Source organism: Nelusetta ayraudi, unplaced genomic scaffold (genome assembly GCF_046127955.1).
Source record: "Nelusetta ayraudi isolate G7.1 ecotype Tasmania unplaced genomic scaffold, CSIRO-AGI_Nayr_v1 ptg000064l, whole genome shotgun sequence".
Lineage (NCBI taxonomy): Eukaryota > Metazoa > Chordata > Actinopteri > Tetraodontiformes > Monacanthidae > Nelusetta > Nelusetta ayraudi.
Window position 1 is genome coordinate 1,786,190 of NW_027466114.1, and position 21,118 is coordinate 1,807,307.

At 43.8% G+C, this 21,118-nt stretch overlaps 3 protein-coding genes and 1 long non-coding RNA gene across 4 annotated transcripts in view; 2 read left to right on the plus strand and 2 right to left on the minus strand.

Moving 5' to 3' along the window:
- LOC142898370 (NLR family CARD domain-containing protein 3-like) overlaps nucleotides 1-21,118 on the minus strand; it is a 417,525-nt gene that overhangs the window by 178,061 nt on the left and 218,346 nt on the right. The window lies entirely within an intron of this gene.
- Nucleotides 1-21,118, minus strand: part of LOC142898405 (NACHT, LRR and PYD domains-containing protein 12-like) — a 143,863-nt gene that overhangs the window by 13,719 nt on the left and 109,026 nt on the right. The window lies entirely within an intron of this gene.
- Nucleotides 4,289-5,606, plus strand: LOC142898409 (uncharacterized). The gene is made up of 2 exons (XR_012928583.1): nucleotides 4,289-4,421; nucleotides 5,069-5,606. It is a non-coding gene; the product is annotated as an uncharacterized LOC142898409 (long non-coding RNA).
- Nucleotides 12,161-14,912, plus strand: LOC142898392 (tripartite motif-containing protein 16-like). Its single transcript, XM_076041332.1, has one exon. It carries the CDS (start codon nucleotides 12,302-12,304, stop codon nucleotides 13,964-13,966), a length of 1,665 nt encoding a protein of 554 aa, XP_075897447.1. The 5' UTR covers nucleotides 12,161-12,301; the 3' UTR covers nucleotides 13,967-14,912.

Below are 21,118 nucleotides of genomic sequence, written 5' to 3' on the forward strand. Positions count from 1 at the left end.
TGGAAAACTACGTCGAGTCTCGGCACCGCACCAGCAGTGCATCTGCCAGCGCTGCAGTGGAGATCCAGAGGTATGCATGTTAAAAAGTGTTGAAACATCAGTTGTTTATTCAGTCATTCTTTGTGGTACTGTCTGTGTCATAGATATTTGAAAGAACAAATTCTGACAAGAGCAGAAGTGACTGGGTGGCACAGCAGACTATACCCTATGCTTTGGAAAACTGCATGCAAGTATCTGTGCATCCCAGCATCATCTGTTCCCTGTGAAAGGATCATTTCCAAAGCTGGGGAGCTGCTCAGCCAGAAAAGTAGCCGACTGAAGCCTGCGACAGTAGGAACAAAAAGAAAGAAGGAATATTTCCCAATAAAAACCTGTGAAGACAAATTGCTTGTCTGCTTCTGTGAATAATCCTTAAAAAAAAAAAAAAAAAAAAAAAACAACCGTCCAAGTCCCCAAATGACAAACCATTATCTTTAAGGGTTTTCCTGAAACACTTCCAAAACAACAAAAACAAAACACAATGTCTCTGAATTGAAACACCATGATCATTTGCAAAGTAGGAAGAATCCGTAATCCTGTTAGGGACTTTTAGTACAGTTTTTAAATCAAGAATAAAGCTCAAAGCTTTAAATAAACCCTGAACCAACATTTAACCCTAAACATAATTTGCATTTATTCTCTGGGTTAATCTGGATTGTGTTTCAGAGTATGGGGGAGAGCATCTGCATATTTTTTGTATTGACGATATAATCATTATTTGGTATGAAGGACAAAACAATTGAATGACCACAAAGACTTTTCTGAGCTTTTATTGCTGTCATGGGATTGAAACCGTGCCAGTGCTTCAGTTGTGCTCTTTAGAGGTTGCCATGTCTTCAGTTGTCCACCAGATGTCACCGTCACTCAAGTCTTGAAGTTTTGTATCTTTTTCGGCACAATTGTTAGGAAAGCCTCAGTGCATCACGAGGCTTCACTTGCCCACCACTAAAAATCCCAGGGAATCTAAGCGATCCGAGGAGGAACAAGGGGGCAAACTGAAAATCACTCCAGAGGAGTGAAACACGCACGCGCACGCACGCTGCTCTCAGCTCCAAATCTTCATTCAGCACCACGAGGCCGGAAAGCGCCACCGGAAGTCCCGCCCACCCAGCGGTGTTCCACCGCAAACAACAACACACCTGCGTGGCCGCAGCCAGGCACACAGAGCAGCACGGGTCGGCATTCCCTTGAAAGAACTGCCGGTTTGAACTGGACCGGGACGTTCAGAACTAGTTTCAGCCTGATGCCACCGCGAGTTAAACACCTTCCGGATCCGTCTTGACTGCGTTTGTGGCGAGGGGAGCTGGCGGAGGTGGAGACAATTCTTACAGTGGGTGTAAAGGAAAATGGGGGAGGATTGCCGGACAACGCCACCTGGGGAGTTGCACCCCAGGAAATGAACTACAATAAAAATTATTCGGGCTACACAGGTTCGTTACACTCTAGGATGGAAGAGGACAAGATGGACTTCCAAAAACAGCTTAATTTGACAATTTTAAAATAGTTAACTCTTTTTTTAAACACAGAAAAACACTTTTTTAAAAGAACAATAAGACTAGGTTTCGCTGCCTGAGTGTCAAGACAATAAGTATACCAAAAAGACTGTTAAACATGGGAAATTAAGGGGACCGGGGCTGGACGGAGCCAAGCGGGCAGACTAAACAAACCAAAGAAAACTCAAAAAAACAGGGGAATAAACAAAACTAAGGGAATCACTGCAAAGCAAAATTCACCTCGTGCTGTGCAAAATAAAGCAAAGTGAAGGTGAACCACCACCGACGCAGTCTGCCGCACGCTACGCCAACTCCTGTCCAAAGGAAAAGAGAACAACATTAATATAATACCTAGACACTCAGGCAGGCGTTAAGTAGTTAAAACAAAGGCCGCTTTTTATTTAGCCTTCGCACGCACGCACACATGCACAGGACAGAACAGACTAAACAGAAGTCAACGAGCACGGGGAAACAAAATGTTAACTAAAAAAAAGAAATCAAACTATAACAAAATCGCTATTTAATAAATAACCAAAGTTTCCCCAAAATTTGACAGCAAAACAAAGAAAAGAAACCAACCAAAGAAAAAATGTTTACACTAACAAAAGAAACAGACAAACCCAATTGTCTAAACCAAAATCAAACGACAAATATCAGCGTTGTGGTGGTGACACCAACTGTTACCCGGCTCGACCAATGCGGCAATTAGTTGCGAGAAAGTCGCCGCCGCAACCGTAACAGAGGTATGAAGAAGCAGAGGAAGACGGAGCGACTGCACCCAGGCTGGGGGTTGAAACCAGCGTCCTTCCAACTCCCGTCTCGGGGCACCGGTATTCAGCTGCACAGCTGCGGCCAAACCGAGCACCAGAGGAGGAGAGGCTCCGACAAACTGCGGCTTTAACAGCCAAGCGGTGAACGCACACGATCACGCACACACAGCGCCACCTCCCGATGAACGGGCACCCGCCAGGGTTCCTCCTCCGGCCGCGCTTATGGCCCAGCCCGCGTTAGGATTGCTAGCCGAAAGGCTAAGAGCTGCAGAAGACAGAGTTCTCAACGTGGACACGCCAGGCGACAGAGTGCTGACTGCAGCCTGGCGTGTGTTTTTAAAACGACTAGTTTCACTCTGGCGCAGGTGTAATCAATGACGCTAAAATTTCACTGCAGCGCAGGTGTGACTGACGACGCAAAGGTGGGGGCAAACCCACCTGCCACACTAGCATCACATTCACTGGCAGCTCTATGTTCTTGGGACGTGATAAAGGAAAGCTCTATAGGAAGTGACCATTATCCAATAATGATAGAAGAGGCATTGAATCGACAACACCAAGATTCAGGGAGAGCACAGGGGCGCCCATTTAGTGGTGCTGAGTGGGAGAAATTTAGGCACATTAGTCATAAAGACATTGGACAAATCCATCCAAGTCTTGATATTGATAGCTTGAATCAGGGGTGTCCAAATTACGGCCCGCGGGCCAACTGCGATCCATTTTTAATTGACCCGCAAGAAATGTTCTAAATAGAATAGAATATGGCCCGCACTTCAACTTTTGCCTGAGTGTATTGCACTTCTTAGTTTTAACACCAGGGGGAGCTGCTCCCACTGAGTGCAATGCCGTTCCCACTTTAGGTGAGTAGAAAATATATTCCACAGTACCCGTGTGTTAATAAGCATGCATGTGCAGGTACACATGCGACAAATATCAATAATGCGCATTAATTCTGTCACTACCCTGCTTTTGCGCACCACTTTCTTCTATGCCTTTTCCTTATGAGTGCACACCGCTGTGCACAGCGTACACACTGCACACGCAAAGTCAGCTGATCTCATCTGATGCAGATTTGCTCCTTGATCGAGTGACATTTGTGTGGATTTTTGGCACGAGTGGCGTCGGATCAGCACCGCAGCTGGATGGCCCGGCTTACACACCCAGCGCAGCTGATACTCAGCAGAATAATTGACTATTTAATACACTAACGTTAAGGCTATATAGCTCATTTCTAGCCAGCGGCCCAGCCGCTCCTATATTTTTATGTATGTGGCCCTCAGTGAGAAAGGTTTGGACGCCCCTGGGTTCAATGAATATAGTTGTGCAGCTATTTTAAAAGCTGCCAAGAAAGCTATGAAGTTAAAGGGAGTTGGGCAAAGAAAGAAGGTTGTTCCATGGTGGACAGTGATGTGCACGTCGATATCGTTATCGATATATCCATCGCTAATCAGAGTAAAACATTGCATCGACATGCGTACACTTTTTTTGATTTTGTTTTTGTAACCACAACCGCGGCAGCTTACTTCTGACTATTGGACACGCCAAAGCCCACCGCAGCCGTGCATGGAAGAGCAGAGTAATGGCGGCGGCCGGAGGAGAGTCTGATTGGTTAAGCGTGAAAAGGAAACGTAGCGTCGTGTGGTCACATTTCTCACCGGTGGACAAAAACGTTGCGCGATGCCATTTGTGCGACAAAAGAGTGTCGCACAGGAGCAACACCAGCAACCCGTTTTCACATTTGAAGAGCACGCACCCAACAGCACATAAGGTTTGTAAAGTTAGGCTAGTGGATTTGGCTAGGCTTGTACCTGTTTAGAGGAGCGACACTGTAATGGATGTATCAGTTAATGGTACTGTCACTTTAAGAGAGTGCCTAGGGAGTAGGTGACGTAGGCGGAAGCCGGGAAGTAAGAGGAGACCGGGAAGAGGGAATCTTGTTAATAAAAACAAACTACTATACACGAGTGGAACTCCCGTCACGGACATTACAGACACGCAAGCACTCTTGATTTGTAGGAAGCTGAAAGCAAACAGTTGCAGGTCCAGGATTCCTCTCCTTCTACTCCAGTTCCTCAAAAGACGTTGCAGGAGAGCTTTCTTGGACAAAGCAAATACCCAGGTGGGTGCAGGTAGTAAGACAGTGCTTTTCAAATACTTTTCCCGTCATAATGTTACTGTTACTGTTTTCATTTGAATCATAGATTCACTGAAATGAATATAATGAATGGTAATGAATCCTATTCTTCACTCAAATACAGGGTTTTTCTTACCATGAAGACAGTGCTGTCTGCATAACTTGTGGCTTCAGCTTTGACCTTATGTAACAGGATCATTTATGTTTTAATAGTAATTGTAGAAGAAGCTGGATATTATTTGTATAATTTCACAAAATTTAGTAGTAACACCTGACAATTAAGCCTCTTTGTTTTAATGTGGAACATTTGTCTCCAAGCTTCAGTCCCCTATGGACACCTGTTGGGGGCACACACCCCCTATATAAGAGTTTTTCCCGCCTCACCTCTTCCCTTTTGTTCCGTGTACTCCGTGGGAGAGTTGCCAGAATAAACGGAGATAGCCTCCAGAGCTGAGCACGGTGTGGGTCACTCAAACTCAACACAACGCAAACGACACGATTCAACCGGTTACACTTATGAGACCAATTGTTGATAACATCTGTGTAGATTATTGTCAACTATTCTTTACTTTGTTGAAAAATATGTATGTGTATTTAGAACTCAGCTTGATGGAAATTCCAATCTTTTTCAGATGATTCCCAAAGAGCACAGGACATCACAAGAAGCCTCTCTAAGATGATAGTTACTGACATGCAGCCCATCTCAATTGTGGAGGATCCGGGCTTCATCAAGTGCAGTGAAGGTGCTTGAGCCACGCTATCGTCTACCTGGACGGAAGACCCTGATGACAATACAAATAGCACATTTGTATACTGAGGTGAAAACAGCAGTGAAAGAATGTTTATACAGAGCTTCTAGTGTTGTCTTAACCACTGACATGTGGACCTCCCGGGCAACTCAAGCCTTTCTGACAGTGACAGCACACTGTATAGATGAGGAGTGGGAAATCCAGGCTTACACCCTGGACACTGTCAATGTTGTAGAGGATCACACTGGTGACAACATGTCTAATGTACTAACACAGACTGTGGAGGACTGGGGCAGAAACAATAAAATACATGCAGTTGTTGCAGATAATGCAGCCAACATGGTCAAAGCTGTCAGGACCAACATGTGGAAACATATTCCATGTTACGCTCACTCATTACATCTCGTAGTCAAAGACTCAATGAAGTCTGACCAGAGGTTGATGTCAGTAATTGAAAAGTGTAGCGCTGTTGTGAGTGTTGTGTATATTTCCACCATAGCTCCAAAGCAACAGAACTGCTTGAAAAACAACAAGATGCATTGAGACTGAAAGAAAAGAAACTGAAGCAGTCGGTCGAGACAAGATGGAACAGTGTCTGGAACAATGTTGGAGAGGCAAAGTGCTGTCTGAACAGCAACAAGCTGCTCAGACAGCACTTTGCCTCCTTGGTAAAGCCAACCTCTGTCTTAGTGAGGAAGACTGGCATTCTATTAGCCAGGCTATTGAAGCCCTCAAGCCATTTGAAGAGGTCACTAGAGAAGTGTCCGCAGATAGAAATGTCACACTTTCTAAAGTGAGACCTCTGCTGTCTCTGCTCCAAAGAGCAAGTGCGTCTGCTGGGCCCAACGCTAATATACTGGCGTCACACCTTGCAAAGAATTGCAGGAGGCGTTTTCCAAGCTGGCAGCCAGCACTTTATTAGAGCCTACATTCAAAAATGTGGTCTTTTCAGACAATGGAAATGTTGAATCTATGAGGTCCAAGCTCATCGGTGAGATGCAGAAAGAACACCACACAGAAAAGCATGCCAGTGATGCCCCAGTTTCCAATAACCTCTCTGTCAGTGTATCAACCTTCTCAGTGTTGGTAGCTCCTCCTACTCCTTCAACTTCAAGGTTATGGCAGGACTTTGACATGCAGGTTTGGGCTTTAGAGGGAAATCGCACAGTCAACACTGACGCATACATCCAAATGCGCCGACACATGGAGGATAAAGTGATGGCCAGGAAAGAGGAGCCTTTGGGTTGGTGGAAGAAAAACCAGCAGTCACTTCCAATGCTCAGCAAACTGGCCAAGAAACACCTCACTGTTGTAAGCAGTGTTTCATTAGAAAGACTGTTTTCAAAGGCAGGGGAGTTGCTCAGTGTGAAGAGAAACAGACTGAAAGCAAAAAATGTTAACATGCTCTTATTCTGAAACTCAAATTTAAAGCTTGTGAGCAGTTCAGAGAAAAAACAAACACACACTCACACACACTCTACACATGTAGCACACATAAGTATGCCCACGGTTGTGTTAGGGAGATACAGTAGGTGGTCTTGCAGAACTGACCAATCATCATGTTTTGTTTTTTCCTGTGTCAGACAGTGCAGTCCGCCGCTCACTGGCCAAGATGGCATCGGCAAGGTTAGACATAGTTTGATTGTGTTCACTGTGTAGTGGTTTCTTATAGCTTCATTTTTCTTTTGTCTTACGTCGTTGACATGGTTTGGTGGAGCTTCCGCCTTCCCCAGAAGTGACACAAGATGGCATGTGTGTGGCATTTTATCAGCAGATGTTACGGAGGCGTGGCCAACACCTGGCACACCTGAAGCAGTATCCAGGAGAGGTGAACGAGCAGCGGGAGTGTCCTCCACACTCCTCCATAACATCTGCTGATAAGACGCATCACGCTTGCCAGCTTGTGACACTTCTGGGGAAGGCGGAAGCTCCGCCCATGTCAACAAGGTAAGACAAACAAAAACAAACTAAGGTTAGACATGTTTATGTTTTCCTGAGAGTATTTGTTTTCAGGATGTTAGAAAATGTTTCTCAAAGGTTTTGTTTTTCATTGTCATTTTTTAATTACACTTATCCATAATTATTTCTTTTTTACAAAGTTTTTTATATTTTGTATAATTTTTTTATTGAATGACATTTATTTAGTTATTTAGCGCTTTATATTATATATTTATAATTTCTATATTTATATTTATTTAAATTTGCACTTTAAAATGTTTCTTTCATTGTTTTTAATTTTTTTGTAATAAATATATTAAAGGCCACTAGTGTCTTGTGATTTTTAACGTTTTTTTAACTGACAAAAAACTAAAAAAACTAAAAAGTGTTTTGATATCGATATCGCAATATCGACCTCAAAAATATCGAATATCGTATCGAATTTGAAAATGACATTATCGCCCATCACTAATGATGGACAACAGAGTGTGATGAGGCAATTCAAAGCAGAAACAAGGCATTGAAAGTCTTCAAACAGAATCATAACGATCAGAGTCTTATTGAATATCAAAGATCACAAGCCAGGGTAGGAAGAATCATAAAGTGTGCAAAGAAAGAGTATTGGCAAAGGTTTTGTAACTCAGTAGGGAGGGAAACAGAAATATCAAGAATATGGGCAATGATTCAAAGAATGAATGGGCTTAAAAAGGAGTTTAGATGCCCTGTTTTAAAAGAGGCTAACAAAACAGCGCTAAGGGAGAAGGAAAAAGCTGCAATGTTGGTGAAAACATGAGGAAGAATTCATAGTTGAGAAAATATTAGTGAAGAAGGGAAAAGGACAATAAGGGAGAATGAAGCTTTGTTGCACTGTGAAGGGGAAACAGAGGAGTTCATTAATACACCATTGACTAAAGCACAATTGAATGGAGCTTTAAAGAGGACAAAGCCATCAGCTCCAGGTAAGGATCAAATATGTTATATAAGGATAAATCACCTTAGTCAAACATCAACAGAGGTATTGCTGGAGTTGTAGAACAAAGTCTGGGAGGAAGGGAGATTAGCAAGCAACTGGAAAGAGGCTGTGGTGCTTCCAATAAGTAAGCCAGGGAAAGATTCTTCACAGCCAATCAATTATAGGCCCATTTCCTCAACATCAAATATTTGCAAAGTCATGGAGAAAATGATAAAAGATGAAGGTATTTTTTGGAGAGTAAAGGGTATATAGTCAAATATCACAGTGCTTTTAGGAAGGGCCGTAATACTATGGATGCACTGCTGTGCTTAGAGCATGAAATAAGAAAAGCACAGATTAATACAGAAAGTGTGACAGTAGTTTTTTTTTTTTTCATATTGAAAAAGCATATGCTATGTTATGGAAAGAAGGGCTGCTAATGAAACTTTTTAAAACGGGGGTAAGAGGGAAGATGGAGCAGTGGATAAAAAATGTTCTACAAGACAGAAAGATACAAGTTAGAGCAGGAAATGAGTACTCAGAAAGTGTTAGGCTGGAGAATGGAACGCCACAAGGGAGGATTGTGAGTCCATTATTATTCTCAGTCATGACTAATGAAGTATTTTCACAAGTGCAACAGGGGATGGGATGTTCTTTGTTTGCAGATGATGGGCTACAAAAAATGCCAGAAGCTATTTTAAAAGTAGAGAAATGGGCCAATAGTTGGGCATTTAGATTTTCAGTTGATAAAAGCAAAGCAATGATTTTTACAAGGAAAAGAATTGGGAAGGAGGTTCAGTTCAAATGATATCATCAGGATTTGGAGAAGGTGCAGCACTTTAAACTACTGGGGAGATGGTTTGATGAAAGACTCACGTGGGCAGTGCACATTCACAAAATGATGGAGCAATGTAAAAAGGTGATGAATGTAATGAGAATGGGGAGCAAATAGAAAAGCCCTCACATCCATGTATATAGGATGAGTCAGATCTCTTCTGGATTATGGGGCCATAGTTTATGGTTGAAGAGCTCAACACTTGAAAAAGTAGATCAAGTACAATATGAGTGTTTAAGATGATGTCCGGGTGCATTGAAATCAACTCCTGTAGCAGCATTACTGCTAGCAATGGGAGAGCAGCCGCTGGAAATAAGAAGGGAACAACTCACAATAAATGATTGGCTTCATTTACAGAAGAAAAAAAACCTCAACTCAGCTTCTCTTCCTGCTTCTGCTGCTCACCGTGGCTCCTCCCATCCAGCCGCCTCAACCGCTCCCACACTTCCAGGAAGTCACATGATGCTATGTGTGTGTGTGTGTGTGTATGTGTGTGTGTGTATGTGTGTGTGTGTGTGAGAGTGTGTGAGAGAGAGAGAGAGAGAGTGTATGTGTGATGTGTGTGTGGTGTGTGTGTTCTTCTTGTCACGTATTATGTGGCAGTTTGCTCCCGGTGGAAATGTCTTGTTGGAAGTGTGACAGTGGACGGTCCTGTCAGTATGCCTCCAGTTGATCATGCGCCCTGGCTCCTTGGCCAAATGGTGAAGCGTGCATGGCTATTACCCGGGAGTCTGCGGTTCCAAGCCCGCCCGGGCCTTCTGCACCTTGCCACAGAAGTACAGAAAGATCAACTCCCTGGGACAGACCCAGCTGCAGAAACAAATGAGGGGGGGGGCACATATTCAAACCTATATTTTATCTGCTTCCGGCTTAACGGCAGCTCCATGGCCACTCGCACAGTATTGAAATATTATTTTCTCTCACTAACAAGAGGCAGACAATCTTTAAATGCATAGAAAAAAACAAAATACAGTAATGACGTTGTGCTGTGTTCATTTATTGAGTTGTATAAAACAGAGGATAGAGGCATTGAGAGAACAGCTGCAACCCCGCACAGCTCCGCTTCCGAGCTGACCAGCTGGGGCTCACGCAGCTCACTGATTGGCTAGGTGGGGCAACTCTGCACTGGCTACATTCGGTGGAGAATTAAAAAAAAAAAAGACTTTTAACAGTTTTAAATACAGTTTTAAACATAAATCAGCTTCAATGAATTATTCATTTATTTCAAAATAAATCAAACCGTTTCACAAATTTTGAATGACTGCTCAATGCATTGTGCATCTCACAGTTCAAATGAATTATTTTAAAGGAAACTTTAACAACAACAAAAACATGGAGTTATTCTGCAAGGCATCACCATCAAATGCAGGAATCTCTCTGGCGGGGAGAAAAGCTGCTTGATGTTGCTTTACAAGCAATTCAGTGATTTCATTTTGCCTCTTTAACACGCCAGTAAGGAAACCTTCATTTATTAGATTTCCTTTTGTTGAGATGGAGGAGCCATGCTCATCCTTTTGCTCGTAACCCAGAGGTTTCTTTTCTGCCTTTGCTTTACATGGTATAGTTTGGTGAGGAATATATGACTGCTGCAGGCTTTGAGGATGTTTTTGAGATGTTACTGGAATTTTATATACTGTAGATGTTCCAGTGGCCTGGAACTGGCGTAAGGGTGTCACGTTTTCTGACTTCAGCTGCTTTGATGTTGACGGCCGTTGAGCTTCCGGTGGTTGCGGTTGCTTTAATGACGAAGGTGGTTGTTCAGGTGTGGCCTGTGACATCACACTCCCCATGAATACATGCATGTTGGCTTCTGCTGCAGCCAGTTCAGTCTCCACGTGGTGCCTTTCCCTTCTTGCTTTTAGCTTCAAGTTCTTCCATATGGAGTGCATGTTTGACTTCCAAGGCCTGAGCTTTGGCCTTTAGAGCAGCTTGTTCAGCCTCAGCCTTTCAGCATGCAGAAGATAAAGGAGAGGATGCTGAGGAGGAGCTGGCATCTTTGCTTGAAGCCCTGCTTGCTTACGGGCCCTTTAGCCTGGGACACGCTGTCCTCTGGCCCCACCAATAGCGCATTTGCTTCTTCTTGCTCCCCCAGCTCCTCTCGCTTCTTTTGCTCATCCTGCTCATCTCCTTTTCCCACATCACCAGTCAACCATTCTGTAATGTCAGATGAGAAATGTGGAAAAGGTATCAATTTAGGCTCACCCCAGTCCATATGATCCGCTTCCCTTTCCTCTCCGTTAGAAAAGAGATTTTGTACAGCCACTTGCAAATCCATCAACTCCCCCAAATAATGATCCAATGCTTCAACATCCTTGTTCATTATTTCTTGACTTTCTCCAGCTTCCAACATGCTGTTCATTTCATTCCTTTTGCGCGTTAAAACGCCAAGCTTTCCCCGCCGTGCGTGACGTTATCATTTTTATCAGACTCATGTCATCATTCATTGCGTCAGCTTTTCCAGTCAACAACATCGTCACGCTTTGTCAAAGCCGTGGTGTAGAGGACGACGGTCAAAAAAAAGCTCCTTGGTTGCCGAAATGTTCTTGGTCCAGGACAGATGTATCAGTAAAAGTCTGCAATGAAGCAACTTTCATTGCTTTCTTTCTCCAAAAGCTTTTTTCTTTCTTTCTTTGACCCCAATCAGTTTCTAATGAAGAGAAAATGCATGAAAATACTGCCAGTCTTTGTCAAACAGCAACAAGAGAAACTTGAACACTCCACTCTTCTATGTATACACACATGACACACGCTTCTTAAAACTGCAGATGCTACAAAACAACAGTTTGACCTGTCGGAGAGGAAAATCTAAACTGGATTCACTGCAGTTATTCACTGTGGTCGCTCTTATTGCTCCATAAAGCTCTTTATGAAGAGCAATAAGATAACAGTGAGCGACTAGCAGATAGCGGCTAGCAGATAGCGGTGAGCGGCTAGCAGATAGCGGCGGTGCCTCACTTGAAATAAATGTGAATTACCTGTGACAGGTGAAGACACCTAGCCGAACAACAAGCATTAGCATTAGCCTCTAACACACACGCACACAAAAACACACACACCCATTCACACAGAGTGTGTGTGGGTGTGTGTGTGTGTGTGTCCCAGCAGCAATCACATCAGCTGCAAACGACAACTCAGATTGTGAACTATGAACTTTGATTCGTCGTCGCACACACACACACACACTCACACACACACACCCTGACACTCCTCTTCCCGGAATCAGTCAGGAGGTTAGCAGCCCCGCCCCTTGTGGTCCTTTCAGCCAATCACAGCTCGGACTGGTCGTTTCCTCCCCTTCAAGTCAAACTGGTTTTGTTTCTCAGGAAGTTGGAACCCAGTCAGCCAGTCAGTCAGTCAGTCAGTCAGTCAATCAGTGGCTCTCAGAAGTGAAATGGCTCAGGCAGCAGCTCAGCTGGACCCAGAAACCTTCTCTTGTTCCCTCTGTCTGGATCTTCTGAAGGAACCAGTGACCACTTCCTGTGGACACAGCTACTGCAGGAAGTGTCTCCAACACCACTGGGATGCAGAGGAGGAGAGGAGAGTCTACAGCTGCCCTCAGTGTAGGAGGACCTTCACACCAAGGCCTGTCCTGGAGAAGAACACCCTGTTAGCAGCTCTAGTGGAGACCCTGGAGAAGACTGGACTCCAAGATGCTCCTGCTGATCACTGCTATGCTGGAGCTGGAGATGTGGCCTGTGATGTCTGCACTGGGAGGAAACTCAAGGCCCTCAAGTCCTGTCTGGTCTGTCGGGCCTCCTACTGTGACTCTCACCTCCAGCCTCATCGTGATGCTGCTCCCCTACAGAGACACAAGCTGGTGGAACCCAGCCAGCAGCTCCAGGAGAACATCTGCCCTCGTCATGATGAGGTGATGAAGATATTCTGCCGCACTGATCAGAAGATCATCTGTGGTTTATGCTGTGTGGATGAACATAAAGGTCACGACACAGTGGCAGCAGCAGCAGAGAGGACTGAGAGGCAGAGAGAGCTGGAGGAGACCAGGCAGAAGATCCAGCAGAAGATCCAGCACACAGAGAAAGACTTGAAGGTGCTTCAGAAGGAGGTGGAGTCCATCAACGGCTCTGCTGATAAAGCAGTGAAGGACAGCGAGAAGATCCTCACCCAGATGATCCGTCTGCTGGAGAAAAGACGCTCTGAGGTGCAGCAGCAGGTCAGATCCACACAGGGGGCAGCAGTGAGTGGAGTCAAAGAGCTTGAGAAGAAGCTGGAGCAGGAGATGATGGAGCTGAAGAGGAGAGATGCTGAGCTGGAGAAGATCTCACACACACTGGACCACAGCCAGTTTCTCCACAGGTTCTCCTCACTGCCAGCACTCAGTGCGTCTCCAGACTCCTCCAGCCTGGAGATCCGTCCTCTGAGATACTTTGAGGACGTGGCAGCAGCTGTGACCAAGCTGAGAGATGAAATACAGCAAGTTCTGATGGAGACTCAGACAAACATCTCATGGACAGTGAGCAACGTTGATGTTCTACTGAAGGTACCAGAACCCAGGAGCAGAGAGGACTTCCTCAGATGTTCACCTCAAATCACTCTGGATCCAAACACAGTGAACAAACATCTGTTATTATCTGAGGAGAACAGAAAAGTGACAGGCATGATGAAAGTTCAGTCTTATTGTGATCATCCAGACAGATTCACTTACTGGGAGCAGGTCCTGAGTAGAGAAGGTCTGACTGGACGATGTTACTGGGAGGTGGAGTGGAGAGAGGAGGTTGGTGTAGCAGTGGCCTACAGGAACATCAGCAGAGCAGGAAGGTCAAAGGAAAGTGCATTTGGATCAAATGACAAATCCTGGCGTTTATATTGTTCCCCAGGTGGATATGGGTTTTATCACAACAACATCAGGACTGATGTCTCAGGTCCTGGGTCCTCCAGAGTGGGAGTGTACCTGGACCACAGAGCAGGTCTTCTGTCCTTCTACAGCGTCTCTGGAACCATGGAGCTCCTCCACAGAGTCCAGACCTCCTTCACTCAGCCGCTACATGTTGGACTTGCTGTTGGTTCAGGTTCTTCAGCTGAGTTGATGAAAGTGTGACTGAAGTCGTCAGAGAGACTCTGAGCTGAATTCTCACCTTTGATTCTTCTTCTGTCTTCACCTTTGTTGCCCAGTGTCTCCAGCTGTCAATCACAGGGTGGGCGGGGCCTGGACGCCACTTCCTGTTTGTGCTCCTGGTGACTGTTGTCCACCTGATGTTTGTCTCCACGGCTGCTGGATGTTTGTGCCACGTTGTTTCTCTTCCTCTGCAGCCCATTCATCCCACAGATTAATAATGTGTCATTAGTCCACATGACAACTTTATTACTGTGGAAACACAGCTGAGGTCTGCTTCCACTCTGGACCTTTCCCCGCTGACCTTTGACCTTTCAACAACTCATCCATCTGATCAACCTTCTGACTGTTGATCCGTTTGTCAACAATCAGATGAATGCATGTAAATATTGTGAGAGAATTTTGTCTTTTGATTCTGTTTGTTGGCTCAATGTGACAATAGTCAATCAATAAGTCATTAAATATGCCATCAGTCTGTATTGCACAACAATGTCAAGTCAATGATCAAGTGTTGAATTGAAGCAATAAAGCAACAAGGCAATCCAGACAGCAGTGGGAGTGTTTCCTGGCAGTGAACTGGTGCCAGCCAATGAGCTGACGTGACTGATGTCAGGCTGCAGTACCAGCTGCTCACCACAGGGGGGAGGCAGAGAGTCAGCAGGAACTCAGCACAAGGTCAAAGGTCAACTAACAGTTAGCAAAGCAGCTTCATCTGCAGCTCTGCAAAAACAGGAGAAAAAAAGTGTGCAGGCGTGCACACACACACACACACACACACAAACACACACACGCACGCACAAACACACACACACACACACACACCACTATTTTACAGAACAAGTAGAGAACGGGTACTTTACTGACTCACATTGTATTTACTTTATTGCATCATAACACTCATGATCATGTGAATTCATATATAGTGATTATATAATGCTATATTAATAAATAATATGAAATATAATATACAACTATATTATATTATATTATATCATATTATATTATATTATATTATGTGTGGAGGGGCAAAGTGGCCTCCCCCCGAAAAAGGGGATCTGGACCGACCGGGTTGAGGTGGTGGAGTTGAAGGAGGAGGCAGGCAGCGTCAAGTGCCTGCCTCCTTTTAAGTCTTTTAACCCCAAAAAAAACATAAATAAAGCCGCAGGAGCCAACTTCACCTTCCCCTAGTCTCACAACAGACTAGCCAGTTCTCCCTTCCCACAGCAAAATGAGCCCCCTTTATAGTGGGCAGCATCCTATTGCCAATTGGGCCACCCCACTAACCGTGGTGACATCGACAAAGTCGAACATTTCAAAACAAAACAATAACACAAAGAAATACACCCTTCAATAAACAGAACACAATTCCCCCTAAACATACAAACCCTTAAATACAAATAGACCCCACATTCTCCCCTTAATTACACATTCAAACCAAAACCAACACCCCCCCTTACGGCAATGGGCTACTCCACTTCGCCGGCGCTCCATAAAACCCCACCCCTGCAGCGGCACGCGCTTCCGCCCAGGAGCAGCGGAGCCGACCGGGACCAAGCGGATGCAGGTGAGGTGTGGGTGAGCAGCATGGTGACAGATGATGGTGAGAGATGAATGACCAGTGCACAAACTGTGACAGGTTGGGAAATGGGACAGAATGGGAGTCGCGGTGCTCCGCGCTCCCGACGCCGACACCCTGCTCACGGCACCCGTTCCTCCGCCCCCAAAGCACGGCTGGGCACAAAAACCGTATTAAATACAAAATAAAAATCCCTTACACAACCCCGTGTGCCACTTTGTGTGTGTGTGTGTGTGTGTGTGTGTGTGTGTGTGTGAGTGTGTGTGCGTGGGAGTGTGCGTGCACGTGCGTTCGCGTGTAAAACAGCGTCTCTTTCGCTCGCTCTCCCGCGTGGGCAACGCCACGCCGCCGGGTCCTCGTGGGGGAGACCGTGAGAAGGGGAGGTGGCGATCGCTCACTTTCTCACATTATATTATATGCATTTCTAGCCTCGGCCTTTAGCGACCTCATATTTAATCAACCCTAAATGAACACAAAATGAGCTTCAACTCTTGTCCAAACTGCACCAATAAACTGAACATTGTCTCCAATTCAATGCACCACGGTTTATATATTTGAATTGCAGATGGTTCGGCAACTAAATCTTTATATTCTTCTTCAAGTATTACGGCTTCACCGTGGTGGCAACTGGATCTCCAGGTTGAGTTCAGTCTTCGAGGTTCTCAGGGCTTCTTATCCAATCACAGGATGCTTACGTGTGAAGTTCAGCGTAAAGCCAGCTAGCTGACCTTGCCATCGGAGACTCCAGATCTGATTGGCTATTGCTACTAACTGCTCAGTGGTCTCGTCAGTCCCTCCAGAAAAACGTCACTATGCGATTGCGTAATTCAAGGCATAATCAGTCAAAGTACGCGTAATCATGCGGGGGGGGGGGTCGCATTTTTCCAAAGACACTTTCGCCGCATAAATCTCCGATTTCCGAGCAAAATATGCAAGGTTTGCGTAATTTTATAATCCCCCCATTTTTTGTTCACTTGACTCAAGCGCAACCATTTTCCTCCCGTTCCTTTGAGAACGTTATTTACAAAAAGCGAAGAAGACGAAGAAGAAAAAGAAGACGAAGAAGAAAAACAACAACCAATCAAAACCTCAAAGCCTTGGTCTTCCTTTACCACTGTCGCAACCCCATCTGAGTGCCTGCACGCGTGGATTTATGAGACGGTTTCCGACGGGTTCCCGATGTGAGTCGCGCACGCGATTACGAACCGAGACTTTTTCGATATTTCCCGATTTATGACATTAGATTAATATGCGTTGTGCATGCACCATTTCAACTGGGGAACATTTAACGTCCGTCGCAGATGGAATCTACTGCGATTTAAAGCACATTAGTAGGTAGAGCTGGAATGTGCCGTCTTTCTAAAAATAATATAATATAATATAATTTGAATCAAAAATAAAAACATTTCATCACTCTGTGATTGAAATATATGTCATATTAATTTATGTTAATATTAATATATATGTATAAATATTAACAGTAGTTATTAATTAATAACTTAGACAGTTTGCGCCCCCCCATACCCCGACACACAAACGCACAGCAACTATGTTTTATAATGTGCGTCAAAACTCCCAGCAGACCGCGCAATAAGAGTTGACACTTTGTTCAGGTATGCACTTATTTCAGCATCTGTTTTGCCACCTCTTTGAAATACAAAGTACATTTTATTTTATTGTTTCAGTGTATTGTTTGCTCCATTGTTTTGTAAGTACGAGACATCTCTAAGGTCTGAAATAAAAGATGAGAACTTGATTATTCTCAGCACTTTCTGTCATTTAGTATTCTTTATAATCATAGGAGGAGTGATGGCCGATCGAGGCTTTGTTGAAGCTTCGACACTTGATTCAAAAAAATGGTTCATTACTCGAGGCTTCAATGACATAGTGCTCGAGGAGGTCATCTAGTGGTCAATAATATGAAGTGCAATGGAAAGGTGTTCATTGTTTCATAGGTTGTTTGGGATTTGATTCACCATGCATTCTTGTTGGACAACACTACATGGTTGTATGGTTCAATGCTGACACAATAAAATAAAAATGAAAAATAAAGACAATGTCTCTTATTTGGCACGACTGATTGTAGTAGACTATAGCTCTATACTTAGCCTGACAGTTTGCGCAATGAATTATATTATATCCTAAAACAAGACTAAATAGCCCATAGTTTAAAAATATGTTCAATAGTAAGTGTTCAGTGGGTCAGATGTCAAATGTGATCTATTTAAAATGTAGAATAGATGAGCTAAATAACACATATATAATACGCATTGATGGGAATGGAACTGTCGCCTCAGTCTTGCAAGTCCAAGATTGTCATGATGTACCACAAACCCAAATCACACTCCCTTTTTTTCATCTGAGCTGTGTGAGTAGCGTTAGCGTCTACACACCGTGATTCCTCATCAACTCCCACCAATTTGCATGTTACGGAGCTTAACACTGTCAAACCAAACCCCTGTCGATCAATTCTCCATTGACTTCGAAAGCTCAACTCAGCTCTGAGTCGAGACAACCAAACCAGTGATAGGGTTTCCATACTTCATGAAGCAGTGCACTGGTTTATGCTGTACGTCATCAACCATGTGATTCTTCCTAACCAAAACAGCACTTCTGACTGTATCATGGAGGCATAGAAAAATAGGACTGTATAGCAATTTTCTGTTTGACTGCACTAGATGAGTGTATGGTTTCCAGTGGATATAATAATCATAACAATAATAATAATAATAATAATAATAATAATAATAATAATAATAATAATAACATTATTATTATTATTATTATTAATAACAAGAAGAAGAAGAAAAAGAAGAAGAAGAAGATTTTTTTGATTTTTACAATCACATTTATTTACAAAATACAGGCTAAAAACTTATGCACCTTTCCTAACATAAATAAATGATTAAAACAAAGAATTAAATGAACTAAAAAAAATAAAATAATGAACAACAACACAAAAACAAAACCCAAACCAAAAGAGACAACCCATTCAAAACAAAACGAAATAAAAATAAAATATTAAATAAATAAATACATAAATAGACAAATAAAAATAAAAACACACACAAAAAAAAAACACAAACACAAACACAAATCAAAAGCCAAAAAAAAGAAAACATTCAATCTTTTAGTGCATCAGAAAAAAATAACTTATTGTTTAAAAAAGCACACAAAGTATTCTTGTGGCACCAGATTTTTTGGAAAGCGTCAAGGTCTTTCACCATTTTAAAAAAAGAAAACTCGAGGTGGATTCGGGAACGCAGGTTACGGCGCCACACCATTGTTGCATCATCGCTACCGAGACATTCTATTTTATTTTTCCTTGAGATGTAAATTGCCATTTTCGCTTCTCCAATAATAAAATTTAAAAGTTGCCACATTTCTTTGGTTTTTTTGCTGTAGCCCGTACCATAAATAAAATTTGTGATTGTAAAATTCTGATTAAAAGAACTAAAAAACATTTGTTAAAACAATAAAAAATGCAGTGAGTCTAAAACAATCAATAAAAATGTGAAAAACCGTTTCGCTGGAGTCGCAGAAGGGGCACTGGTTGGACACAGCAGGGTTAATGATGGAGATAAAAGCATTGGAGGCAATGGCCCCATGCAGGATCCGCCACTGAAGATCTCCTGTTCTTTTCTTCAGTGGCGGCTTGTACAGGACCCTCCAGTGGGGTGTACCGTCCAGTCTTTTACTCCAAGCACACGTTGTTCTTTTCCCCAGAGTCTTTTGGTTAAAAACTTGGACGCACACTTTATAGAGGTCCTTCTTCTTAGTGTGGCCAAGGCGAAGGGATGTGGTCTTCAGTAGAGGGCCTTCGGTCTCAAGGCGAGGGGTGATTCTTACAGCCGGGAAGGGTTCTGTGGTGTCTGGCTCTGTGCCTGACTCCAGCTGCACGAGGAGACTGCGTTCTCCAGGGGATAGTCTCTCCCTCCACAGCTGGAGCAGTCTCTCTGTCATCCTGGCGGACTGCAGGCCCAGCACACGTCCCACAGTCTGGTGGTCGCCGAGGGTCGGTCCTGCCGCTCGGACCAGGCGCTGCAAGTCCACGGTGTTTGTCCTGAGCAGAGCAGCCGTCAGCCCGGGCGTCGCACCACTAGAAATGTCCAATCTGGCACCATGAATGAGCGGTTCTTTTAAAAGCCAGAACAGAGAATCTGCGGTGTTTTTTTCTTTGCTGCTTCTAAAAAAGGCCCATACTTTAAAAACACTTTGATAAAAAGGAGGAATCCCATTTAACTTTAAAAAATTGGAATCTATTAAAAACAGAGCAGTATCCAGTCCCAGTTGACTCACCTCTCTGAAGATGCAGCTGGCCACACCCCTCCACACCAGGTCTGTTGGACCAGTCAGGAAGCGCTGGAGAAAGTGCAGCCTGAAAGCTGCAGTCCTGCTGGCCAGGTGGATGAGGCCCTGTCCCCCCTCCTCTCTCGGTAAAAACAGCACCCCCTGTGGCACCCAATGTTTTTCATCCCAAAAAAAATCTATGACTTTTTCTTGGATTCTGACCATAAGTCCAGCTGGAGGGTCCAGACAGGACAGTCGGTGCCACAGGAGGGACGCGACTAGGTTGTTTAAAACCAAAACTCTGCCTCTATAGGACTCTGAAGTCACTTCTACTGATATTTTCGGCCCGTTGGAGCTAAAAATGTATCTCCAGCTGTTGTTGGGACTCGAACCTACAACCGCAGGAGCTATCAGTCTCAGCACTCTTCCACCCTGAGCCATCAGCTGACTTGTGAATCACATCCACTGCTACATTTATCCTTCATTTTGGAGCCAATGACCTTCAAAATGGATCTCAGTCCATGGAGGGACTTGATCCAACAACCTTGTGATGCACAGTCCAGTGTCTTATCAACTGAGCCGTCTGTGGGCTGATGGGCAGCAGCTCCTGGAGAACTTATTTAAGCTCTTCTCTGAACATCTGAAAAAAAATGATATATGATCATTCATCTGGTACCAACTGGGCTTTGAACCCACATCTCCTACAAACACAGTCAGAGGTTTAGCCTACTGAGCTAACCTCCTTGTTAGCCTAAGGACTGTGGAGGTCATTAGGTCTCCCTGTTCATACAGCCTATTATACAGCCCACTGCTTATGGTAAACACATGACTATAAACTGTTTTATTATATTATACAGTGACCAATATGTAACCGATGTGTTAATCGGGTTGTTTCAATTTCACAAAAATCAGTTATTGTTTATTTCGTTTTTTATGGAAGTGCTTTAATTTCCTTCATACAAATTTTGTTTCTTTTTTTGGGGAGCTATTATTTTGTTCAATCTATTTTATTGCTTTCATTTATTCTGTTAACTTTTGACACAGTAGCGGCGTCATTTCCTGTACATTTTGCCGTTTTCTCCTCACTTGGCTTTAGCCCTGCTGAAGAGAGGTAAGATGTAATGGTGCTCACGCATATGGCGTCGTGAAATGTGGAAAAAAGAATGTTAATCATAGCATTTGATATGTCCATGTTTATTGTGCATGATATATAAGTTCATTTGAGGAGTCGCGGTCGCAGCACTGACGTTCTTTTAAATGTGTACGTTGCA